The 12,319-nt window shown below is 36.6% G+C and overlaps 2 protein-coding genes across 2 annotated transcripts; one reads left to right on the forward strand and one right to left on the reverse strand.

Moving 5' to 3' along the window:
* The first annotated feature begins 478 nt into the window (after positions 1–478).
* Positions 479–2,158, forward strand: LOC116844840 (39S ribosomal protein L47, mitochondrial). Its single transcript, XM_032816908.1, has 5 exons — positions 479–667; positions 981–1,148; positions 1,257–1,471; positions 1,669–1,828; positions 1,921–2,158. The coding sequence occupies exons 1-5, from the start codon at positions 546–548 to the stop codon at positions 2,060–2,062; spliced, it is 807 nt and encodes a 268-aa protein (XP_032672799.1). The 5' UTR covers positions 479–545; the 3' UTR covers positions 2,063–2,158.
* A 376-nt stretch (positions 2,159–2,534) lies between these two features.
* LOC116844839 (pleckstrin homology domain-containing family M member 2) lies at positions 2,535–11,552 on the reverse strand. The gene is made up of 9 exons (XM_032816907.1): positions 11,178–11,552; positions 9,356–9,551; positions 8,658–8,845; positions 7,707–7,901; positions 5,897–7,597; positions 5,592–5,816; positions 4,688–5,269; positions 4,481–4,600; positions 2,535–4,404 (listed from the first exon to the last, which is right to left on the reverse strand). The coding sequence occupies exons 1-9, from the start codon at positions 11,508–11,510 to the stop codon at positions 4,288–4,290; spliced, it is 3,657 nt and encodes a 1,218-aa protein (XP_032672798.1). The 5' UTR covers positions 11,511–11,552; the 3' UTR covers positions 2,535–4,287.
* Positions 11,553–12,319: the final 767 nt, after the last annotated feature.

A 12,319-nucleotide genomic window follows, 5' to 3' on the forward strand; every position in this document is an offset into this window, starting at 1 on the left:
GGTTTATTTGGTAGATGGAAATATTCTGTTCTGATTGGTGCATTTCTGACATAGATAGGGAACGCACCAATCAGAACAGAGTATTTCTATCCAGCAAGCAACTAGCACAAAAACAAGCATTGTGTGGCTTTAAATAGGAGCGTCCGAGCATCGAGCGTTAAAGCGTTATGGCTCCTGCACACAGGACGCGGTAATGCTTGCCGCGTGGCGGAAGTCCGCGCGACAGCCAATCAATATGTTGTTTTTCCGTAGGAGCTAGAAGATTATTACATTAAGCAGCATATTAATTGGCTGTCGCGAGAACTTCCGCCGCGCGGCAAGCATTACCGCGTCCTGTGTACAGGAGCCATTAGCTAATCAACGTATCAGGTTCCAGAAGTATACTTGTAGTTCTTGTGAAAAGTGGCACGTTGATTGGCTACCGCTTTAACGCTCGACGCTCGATGCTCTCATGTAAAGGCACCTTTAGATCTTGCGAGTCGACGTATTGATGTGCCTTTAGAACTTAACAACTCTGCTGTCATAGAACGATTGCTTCGTAAAAAATGGCGACACTTACGAAAGCAATGCAAGTTTCTAAAGGCGTGCACAATGTAACGAAACTCTTTACAAACTTGTCTTTAACGTCAAGTGTCATTGCTTCTCCTAAACATGAATTTCGTGGCAGGTTTGTATCATATTCTCAATCTGTTTCACTTGTATTTTATGTTATTATTTGTATATAATCAACACACATTTGCGATAGCGATGTTAATTTTTGAAGTATTTCCTTCGACTTAAAAATGTTTCAAAGTTCTTCGTTTTATATAATATATAATATTATAAATATAATTATTTATACGTAAAATTTTCCGCGAGGTAATTTTTTGTATCTTAACATATAAATTGATGTATCAATTCTTGTTCAGTATTAAATGTTAAGTGAATGTAAAAATATAGATTGGAATCGAGTGATTTAATTATTTTTTTGATAAATGTAGCACACCATCTCTTTGTTGTGCATTTATACACATTACGTCAGAACGTCGTGACCTAATGGAATTTTTTGATGAACCAAACCATTGGGGGAAAAATGAAGTAAAAGTTGGTCGGTCTTGGAGGAGGGATGAATTGAGATTAAAAAGCAATTCTGATCTTCACAAGTTGTGGTGAAAAATTTATCTATTACATATTATTTATATATTTATATATTAATTATTTATATATTCTTATTTTTCTGGTACATTTCACAAATTAATATATTTAAACAAATATAGGTTTGTGTTATTGAAAGAACGTAATATGCTTATGACTATGGAACAAGCTTGTAAAGATGCTTTTGAGATTTTCCCAAATCCTGAACGTTTAGATAAGGTCCAAGACAGTATGAATAACTTGGAGACAGTAGTCCGTGAAAGAAATAGAGCTTACCACTTACTTGAGACTGGTGAGACAGGAGAAAGACCTGGGAGATTAGTTCACAATCGCTTAGGTAAGATATATATATATATATATATAACTTTAGATATACATCTAAATATATTTAAAATACTAAATTCTTTGAATTAAGAAGAATGATATGTATCATCTCATTATATATATTGTGCAATCTAAATATAAGAGATTTCTTTTCTCAAAAAACTTTATAAGTTAAGAAAAAATACCAACTTATTTATTATCATTTTTCAGGTATGAGATTTTTCTATCAAATGCGTCAGTATACAATTCCAAAATTCATGAACACAAAGTGGCACAAATTGCACCAATTTGGCTATGGTGGATTTGCAGTTCGAAAGTTCCTGCGATTATATAGAGAAAAACTCTGGAATGAGAAACGCAAAGCAAGAAAGTTCGTAATAAACACTTTTATCTATATTATTTAATATATATTTTAATATATTTACATTCATTGGAATAAGCTATCTCTTTGGTTTCTTTCAGTCGTGAAATACGTCGTGCCACCGTATTACTAAGAAGATTCCCGAATATGAATCTTGAAGCTCTAAAAAAACAATATCCAAATGTTAATGTGGAAAAAACAAAAATATTTGACGGAGCAAGAAGCCATACAGTACCTCAATGAGCGCAATGTTGATGTAATAGTGCATTGTTGAACGTCTATTATATATGTAAAGAATTTAATAATAGAAATAGATTTACTCTCTAGATTTTACCTTTACATTTTTTTTTTCTAAACATATTCAAATCTACATCTCCACTTGAAGTAATTTTAATAAAATTATGTATATATATATATATATAGCCTGATTATGTAATATTAGAGTCATATCATTGATTACATATAATTATCAAAAATAATATTATCAAATACTGATATTATGTTTGAACTACGTGTAACATTGTATCTTAGAAAATCAAAAGAATTATGATGTTCAAATTAAGGTATAGCTAAATGTTTCCTCTTTATTGTATGTAAAATGTATTAAATTAGAAAGATAGTTCTGAAGAAAAAAAATATAATGCAAAAGATAATAAATAAATGTTCATTGTTACTACACGTTGTTGTAACAATCGAAAAACCCATAGAATTTAAATAAATTCGATTAAGATGCTTTATTTTTTCTTCTTCCTTTTTTAAGATACAGTACATTTGCAAGTAGTGGTGAAAAACTGGAAAACAAATTGTCTGATTCATTCGATCTCATTCTTTATATAATTTTATTAATTTTCTATTCCCACACACACACACACACACATTATAATTTTTGTTGTACGAGGATATAGAAGTATTGTGTGAAAGGTATACGAATGTAACATTTAGAACATGTTGACACTTTAACTTGTAGAAAATTTAACCCCGTATACTTTTCACATAGTAAGAACGAGTATATGAAACCAATGTTGTATTTCCGATATCGTCCATTTAATTTACATAAATTTTATGTAGAAATTTCATGAACTTAACAAGTGATATTTATTACCTAATAGCATATCACAATCATTTACAGCTACATGAAATAATGCAGAAGTTAAATATTTATTCACAAGAATATACGAAATGCATCTGTTCATGTAGCTTTGGTAACACAAGAGATTTATGACTTAAGAAAAATAACTTTTCACATATTATTATGTCACAAATAAAACGCATTTTCATGTACAATTTTCTTCGTATTGTAATTTTATATACCATACAATATAGACTGGATACCTAGAATTTATAATTAATTTTTAAATTTTGTTTTAAAACAAATTATTTTACAATTATTTTGGTATAATCCCTGTAAGTAAAATCAGATGTTTTTTTTCACAAAGCGTTAAATATTAAATTATTTTAATACAACTCACGATATAACCAAAATCGATTCAAGCTATTAGAGTTTTAATATAAAATTACATATATTATAAACAAAATTATTTTATATAATACGTATAATACAACTATATACCTGCATTTCGCATTCACACTTATGTACTAAAAAAAAAGAAATTGATCTATATAAAATTAAAATTTTATAATCTTGAGATGTACATCATCAAGATAGAAAGTCACGATACTGAAAATAAAATCGATAGAGTTAGAATTATCAATTAGGAATGTATTAAATTATATAGTAATTTCACAAGCGATTTTTTACGAAGTATTATTCTTCGTATCGAAGCTGCTCTATAAGTATTTCTGAGTCTTATATAATATCATCTTCGACGATAAATAACTACTTTAATATCAATAGTGCGTATTCAAATGCATACTGGTTCGTTTTCTCAATATATATGTGAGTATATATAGACATTTATATAGTTATCAATACAGTGTTGCCTCACAATTATCCGTTATATTACATTCTTTGCGTTATTATAAATTAATATCATGGTGGCTTATGCTACAGGAAAAAATGTTGCACCACTTTATGACTTTTTTAGTCATCTATATGTTTACGGTAACTTATATCTTATACAAGATAATGATCCTTCATCAACATCGCAATATAGCGAGAATGCTGCGCATATATTTGTACCTTCAAATTAGAAAAAGTATTCTATTATGCCATAAGTTAGGTGCCATATGTCCGAATAAAAATATCTATTGTTCTAGCTATAAGCCACAAGATAATACCGACTGTTTCTAATTCCAAGTAACAGATATATGGCACCTAATTCGAAACAGAGGCGAAAAAAATTTAGAATACGTTGCGTAAGCGGTATACTTTGACATGCGACACAGTTCCGATTTTCTGAACATGGTTATCTGTGAATATTCACGTTCGTCGCCATTTCATGGCAATATGATAAAATAATCTCTTAAATGACGGTATTATATATTGTCTACTGGTATATTTTTTTCGTTTACTCCAAAGCTGGTGGTAACAAGTACCGCCAGGCATGCTCCAATTCTCTGCTGGCGTCTGAGCAACGTCGTTGCAGCTTGTCTTCTGGTGGAAGCGTCGCCATAGGGAACTCATCCTGTAAGAAATAGAAAACTACGTTAATATTTGCATGTTACCAATCATCATTTGCGAAATGTAGCTTTACATCGTACCAAGTTTGCATCCGCCCACAATGTTTCTAAAACCTCTCTGAAAGCACAGAGTTCCGTATAATCCGTGAAGTATATAACCCAATCACCGCTATTTTCGTGTACCTCTCGACATGCGAATTCCTATAAATATATATTTACTTAGTGATAAGGCGTGGAACCGAGAGTATACCGAGAGTATACTGTTTTACCCCATATCAATACACTCACCAGTATACACCACGACTGCTGCACTAATGGCACTCTGAACGCAGCTAAATCTTTAATAGAAGCGCAAGAGAGCGTTTGACCTCTTTGCGTGCCGGGATGGATCTCTTTCATCGCCACTAAGTGTTCTGTAGTCGTAATGAGACTGCAGGGTAGCGGTTCTCGCTTTTCCGAGCTATCGAACAGACCCGATGCGCTTTGGACGAAACTTTGCAGCCATTCAGAAGCTACGTATTCGTCCGGAGCGGCGAACTGATACGACTTGTTGGGCTTCAACAGTATCTCGAAAGTATGCGGCCGATGAGAATTAGGGATTCTTCTACATCCCTGGCACAGGCCGCCTTTTAAAGGTATGGCACGCTTAGGAAGCCGCTGATTCGAATCTGTGAACATGTAAACTACGCCACCTTTCAGAACAAAGTAGCCGGCTTCCCAGGGATTTGTGGGTGCATTCGGATGTAAATGCTGATAAGTGTGCGGCCGGAACATTAAATCACCCTCTTTCATTGGTCCGCACGGCGTGCTAGGCGGTGACATATGTTCGTCTTCCATATAAATAAGACTGTAATGTTCGATTTTCTCATCCTGTAACAGTAGATAATTGATAAAACCAGATATAGACATGGCGATTGCACGTAGATATAACGATATGTAGACCAGCTCCATATTTATCGAAAAGGTCAACATAATTTTTTCTCGTTAAATTTGAAGTCGATCGTTACTAGTAAAAGTTTAGAAGCAATAATCGAGTTTATAAATTACGAGATATTAAAAGTGAAGAATTATATTATGAATTGTTACTCAGAGGCGAAAATATATAATGTTATATTCGTCCTGTTTAATACTTAATCGTTCAAGATACTGCAACAAAAATACCATAGCTGCATAAAAATAAATCTCTACATACTGGATGCACTGCTGTGTCACAAAGAATCGAATTCCTCAGAATGTGCATATCCTCGTAATTCAGTTCTTTAACAGCGGGAAGTTTCGGTTTCGATGGCGATCGTCTCATGGCCATTTCTAAATGGCCAATTAACTCTGAGGTAGTTTGCGAACTGCCAGTGGAAAATAGATATTGCATCTCGCAGTCGGCATTGGATATTAAAATATTTTGTGCATTCGGTCCAATCTAAAAAAGCATACATATTTCATTTAGCAAAATGTATGCATATCTTTGAAAATATAATTAACTATTTCAAATTCTCTTACCATTATGACGTCTAATTCATTGTAAGGGATAACGAACTGGTTGCTATAAGAGTGGTCAATCTTGGAACCAGTTAAATATAGCGTCTTATCTGTCAATAGTGCAATCATTGGTTTGCTCTCGCCGTTTGTCATGTAAGAGCTCCTGACTTTGTATACTTTATACAGCTCCTCCGTTTTATCGCGATAAATATGTCTCTTGAAAAGTTCTCGCAGTTTTAGGCTTATTTTCTCACCGCTGAACTCCTGCTTCTCGGCAGCCACGTTCTCCTGAATTTCCTTGTCGAGATTGTCATTAAAATCTTTGAAAGAATCGTAGCTCGTTTTGACTCCTTTGATGTATAGAGTGTTCGCTTTCGGCGGCTTCTTGTTCTTCTTGATCTCGAACTTCCTTTCCGTGATCGATTTCAGAAATCTACTCAGCAACGACGTCTTCGACGGTGCCTGGCGCAAAGACGGCGCCAACAGCTTGCTGCTGTTTTCACCTGTCAATATCGCCGTCATGTTGCGCTTCTTTAGCGGCGAGGCCAGATGTCGGTTACTCTTACGTTCATCCAGATCGGACGTTGTCACGCTATCTACATCCGACCAGTCACTCGAGTTAGCATACTTCTTCGGGTTGGTAATTTGCGGCATCTCCACCTTGGCTGGTGGGTCTTCGACGATATTGCCGCATGCTTTTTCGACGATGTATGCTTCCTGGGCCTCGTTCTCTTCCAATTCTATTTCCATTTTGGGTCTCAAACTTTTCCCCGGGTCTTCCTGACCCTCCGGTGCTCCACGCTCCGACAGGGATAAACCACAGTTGCACTTGCAATTGCGCTGACATGGCACTTCGATACAGAATTTCGACGATGTTTGTTTATCGGTGTCACTATCGAATGTACTGGATGATGACGAAAAGGAATAACAGTCTGAATGCACGTTCCTCCCCGTGTTTGCGTTCTTCTGAGTATATGGCGAGTCACCGTGTGCGCACCAACTGTACCTGCCTTTCTGAGCGTCCCTCTTCAGAACAGAATTGGGAGACAAGAAACTCATAGAGAAATCGGCATAGCTCTCATCATCTTCCAGTTTCATCGTCTTTAGTATATCTTCGTGGAAGCTGACTCGCTTCTTACTTTCACCGCGCTTCTTCTTACGCTGCCTACGTTGTACTATGGCCTCCGAACTGGAGGAAGACAGAATGCTGGCGTCGGTCATGTTAATGGTATTCAAGATGCCATACGGAGTATCCATGTTATCGCAATCGGAGATAGTCATGCTCAGCTCTAACAAATTCGTATCATTATTGATTAGATAAGAATTGCGAGGATCTATGTTTTTCTTAAAACTATAAGCACTATCACTGTAATAAGTGCTTCTCTTACTGAGATCCTTCATGCCGTTATCGATTTTGCCAATTTTATCCAACTTTGTTTCATCAAGACTTTTACTATAGAAGTCATAGCCTTTAATAGTCTCCAAACTAGAACAATTCATTTCGTTATCATCGAGTTTCCGTGTTACGTTCTGATTAACTATGTCGTTCTTCGTCATCATAACGGTCTGAAATTTGGTGATCGCCGGTGATTGAGTCGGTGTCTTGCCATCCTCGCTAGAGTCACTGGATCCGAAATTCTTATTGTCTTCCATGCAGTTGTTGATCATTGTCTTGTACCTGTTATTTCGATATTTAGGAATATCGTCCATTGAAAAGTCCTCCTGCAAAGATTCATATATATATATATTAATATATATGTATATATATTCGTATGGATTATTCAACGATAGATTCTCCTCTGCATGGTCCTCATACAATCTAAATATTTACCTCTTTGTAACTGCTACCGTCGGTCTCATTCGCAAGATCCATATCACTGTCAAACGCAACACCACTGTCCCCCGGAGAAGCTAGGCTCGATGAAACACTAGAAGATCTTAGATGCAACGATAAGACTGTTCCTGATGGGTTTACGCTCATAGGCCTCTGTGGCATGTAATTACAGATGTCCAGATACGTCACATCCTGATACCACAATTTCCATATAATATCAATTTTATACTTTAGCCAATGTATCATAAATTATCGGTTAAGCACATGTTGACATAACGTATCGTGTAACTTGCAAATAATTCTCGCAAAAGCTTCCCTACTAACAAGTTTCCAGAAAATTTTCCATGAACAAACAGACTGTGTAGTGTACAATGCATGCAAGATAAAGTATGCGGATACGTGAAATCAGTTGCTACATAATATATATAATTTTACATTATATATATATATATATATATATATATATATATAATTTATAATCAATGTGTAGCAAGTTATTAAATGCGCATTGATATGACAAATTTTGCAATTTTAAGTTAATCCCGTGAAAAGATAACTTTTTTCTCTCACTAACGTGTTTTCAGAAAATTTTCCACGACTAAAATCGAACCATGCGATACATAATTCGCAAGAAATAAAAGAGTGCAATCAAAAATAAAGCGATAACCCGTTGCCCCTGTAACTGCTGCAACTTTATATAAAAAGATCTATCGGTATACACGACGCGTGTTATATGTGATTAATATTATTCATTAGTGCGATAAGTGTAACCAGGGGGTGATATTGATATCTCGCTCTCCGCGGGAGAAAATGAAATAAAAATCCTACGATGTGCTAAACATACAGCGGAGAGAAAGTTAATCTCTACTCTCTGTCAAACTGTTATTACTTATGAAACTGCTTCGTAAACTATTTATATCCTGTATTTATTACATTGGCTTCACGTACCAATTGCAGTGTGAAGGACACGTTTTCCAGACCGGCGAGAAGATTGACCAGTTGATTGGTCTTATCAGCATCTCTTACAAGCGCATGTGGAAAGTACTGCTTTTTTAAAGTCTTGGTGTCTCGCAGTAAACAGGCCAGATAGCTTTCAAAGCTACCCTCACTCAGAGTGTGATAGAGCCATGCTCGACCTGCACATTATTATTATTATTGTATATATAATATGTATCACTATGATATTTTATCGCAAATAAAAACGTTTAACTATATTTATTCTTAAATATAGTCTAAATATCAGTCTAAATAGTTGCAACTGCAACTTTACAAGTTGCACTTAAATTATTAAACGTATGCAAATATCATGCACATTGTTAAATGTATTTAACAATGTGTAATTTTAACTACATAAAATATTGATGATAGAGGAATTTGTTTGAAATTTAAAATAATCATATGAAAGTTCTTTTAAATTAAGTAGTTTAAGACTATGCAGTTATTCCTTGTTATATAACATTAAGCAATCTAGTTGTTATGAAATGCTGCAAAATGTTACTTTAAATTCGTTTCTCAGACAAATCAACAGCTTTGCGATAAGATAAAGTTGCAAATACATTCGTTAAATACACGTTTTAATCTAATGATAATTAAGCATCAGAAAACAGAGGAGACTGCATTCTCGTGTAATCAATATTCATATGTACCTTTTCCAATAGATGTCAATACACTCTGTAGTGCATGAATGACCACAACAGTATCCTGGTGGCTAAGTTCTCTAGCAGTGCCCCAATATCCATGTCTTTCTACACGTAATCCGTGACGTAATGCCCGATCCAGCCAGTAAACCAACCAAGAGTCACCATCCAAGACCACAGTGCCATATAGACTTTGGGCATAGACCTGCATGTACATATTATTTTTATCTATCACATATCTATTGTAAGTATATCTATAAATATTTATTGATATCTTCCCAGACAGCACAATGTTCAAAACTAAGGCACAAGTCTTTAAGACATCTTTAAGACAATTTAAGGCGTCTTATGTCCAGACGTCTTAAAGTTGACTTAAAGATGTCTTATGTCCTATTTTTATATTTTTACCCATATTTTGGACATGTGCTGTTTGGACTTTTTACAAAATAGAACTGAGAAATTACAAAAGAATAGAATTATTCATCACTAAATTAAGATATTCAAGCATTCACTGTCGCAGCAGTGACAATAAATTACATGATTATAATACTTGCTCAGCTGAAAGTATGAAGAATATATGTAAAAATACAAATTTGAGAACACCAAAAAATTGTAATTTGCTTTGATCCAAAGCATTGATTTTCACTAGCAAGAGAGTAGAAAAAATGTTGTGTAAAAAGATGAAGTGGGCAACAAAAAAAACAATATATATTTTAAGCATACTTCTAACTTTCACTCAGAGCATGTATCTCAGATTTACTGGTACAAACAAAACAATCTTCAATACCACAACAATGCAGATTTTAATCCATTCTCCTTTGTTCGTACCAAAAGAGAAATAATAAAGAAACGGCGGAACAGAGGAAACGAAGCACGGAAAGCGAGAAAGAGAATAGGTCTTTTATCAGCTGTTCCGTACAACGCACATCCGCGCAACTGTCAAACGTCAATGCAGTCTGACAGTTAACTACTCTCGATTACAGAGAAAGTGCAGAATGACTCACTTCTGGACAGTATCGTCGTCGTCTCGTTGTTTATATGTCGTCGCACGCACAAACAAACGAGGTAGACGTAAGATTCGCGACGCGTATACTTCGTTTAAAAGGACAATGATGCGACATTAGTTCACAGTATGCTCGCGCATTGTCATTCGTGTGTACATGCGCGCGCGCACATTTGTATGTGTGTGTGCATGGGCGTTCGATTTCGAACTGCTCGCTGCGTCGCGATTAACCCGCGAGTAGGGTTTGCTACGTCACACGAAACACGCATACATATATATATATATATATATACATACACATGTACACGTATATACGAACATACTCCAATTCCTTTCTAAGCGCATGACATGCAGCTAAAAACGAACAAACCTCGTACTGTAACGGATACAACAATTCATTAGTTTAACGTCATCGAAGTAACAAGATTTATAATTCGCCGCATTTTCTCACATTTCTTCTGTATGTAAACAAGAAATTAAAGTATATTCGAGATGGAACATTTAGCAAATACAATATAAAGGAAAAATTTTGCGGGATCGTCTCTGAACGTGCCTCTATTCTCTATTCGATCCCGATAGTGTTCTCGTTCAGATACAGCATGCGTATCGATTTTACGATCTTAAATGCTACTAAAATGCATTCGCATTTGAGTTGATGATCTCAAAGTAGCAGTTCTGCCAAATTTTCCGCCGTTACACGGCTTCGACATTGCGGAGCTTAGTACACATGCAATAGTAGTGATTGCAGTAGTAACGGCGACACATGCATCTATAGGAAAAAAACGGCCTTGGCAAGCAGCGGGACCGAGATGTCCGATGGTGCCTCACCAGTTTCACCGCTTTCGTGAGCTCCTGCAAGATCCTGGCTTTGGAGAGGACCTTGTCGGTGCAGAGATCCATGTCCTCGCGGCCCGGCATCTCGTTGCGCGCACTCACATGATCGTAACCGAGGTCGCGCCTACGCCGAGACTTGCTGTGAAAAACGCCGGACAGACTGCGGCGAAACAGGCCGGACGCGGTGCGAGCGACACCGATGACATCGACGACGGCGACGACGACGCGACTCGACGGTGGCGTCGGCGATGGTGGTGCAGCGCCGTTGACACTCTCCGCGCCGGTCGTGCTCATTGATTTTAGCGACGCGCAGGTCACCCGCGACATTCAAGCCGCCCGTCGACACCGACTGGCGAAACTGACGGCGTGGAGCCGCGCGTTCGCCACTTTATGCCCGCGTTCTTCTCCTTCTTCTCCTTCCCGGACTTGGAAAATATCTTACGTAAGGCTGACTCGATACGTACCAAGCGCGATATTAGAACTGCCTCGTGTGCTTCGCGTTTGTTTCGAATCGCGCGGTTTTTACGAGATAAATTTATCATTGCGATTGAACGACTCACGGTGTGACCATATCGATACCTCGAAGTTTGTAACCATCGCGACGTGGTGGCGATGGCGGCGCGTTCAGATTCGACAAGTCAGTCTATTTTTTCGTGATTATCATCCACCAAAGTCGAGCTCGAGCTATGCAACTCGGGTCGCTCAATAATCATGTGATAATATCCGCGAGTGGATAATAACGGAATAACTATAATCGAATAATCGGTAATAACAATAAATAACAATAAATGGGTAACGATGATAATAACTGATTAAAGACAAGGTAAAGAAATTGTCGTAACGGCACGCCCGAGTTGCTTTCCTATGCATAATAGCAATAATTAAATAATAACCGAATAAATTAAATAAGATCTGAATAAAGAAGTAATTCGAATATTAAATAATAGTGATAATAATATTTGCTCGACAATCGTGTGATAATATCCGTGAGATTATAACGAAATAATGATGATCGAATAATCGGTAACAACAATACCTGGATAACGGCTCTAACAAAAACTCTAGACTCCACAAAGGCTAGGTAAACAGATCGTCGTAACGGCCGCTCGGGCCGTTGACTGAGCGTTGGGGGGGGG

Source organism: Odontomachus brunneus, unplaced genomic scaffold (assembly GCF_010583005.1).
Source record: "Odontomachus brunneus isolate Ranch 3 - 2012 unplaced genomic scaffold, Obru_v1 Obru_scaffold_047, whole genome shotgun sequence".
NCBI lineage: Eukaryota > Metazoa > Arthropoda > Insecta > Hymenoptera > Formicidae > Odontomachus > Odontomachus brunneus.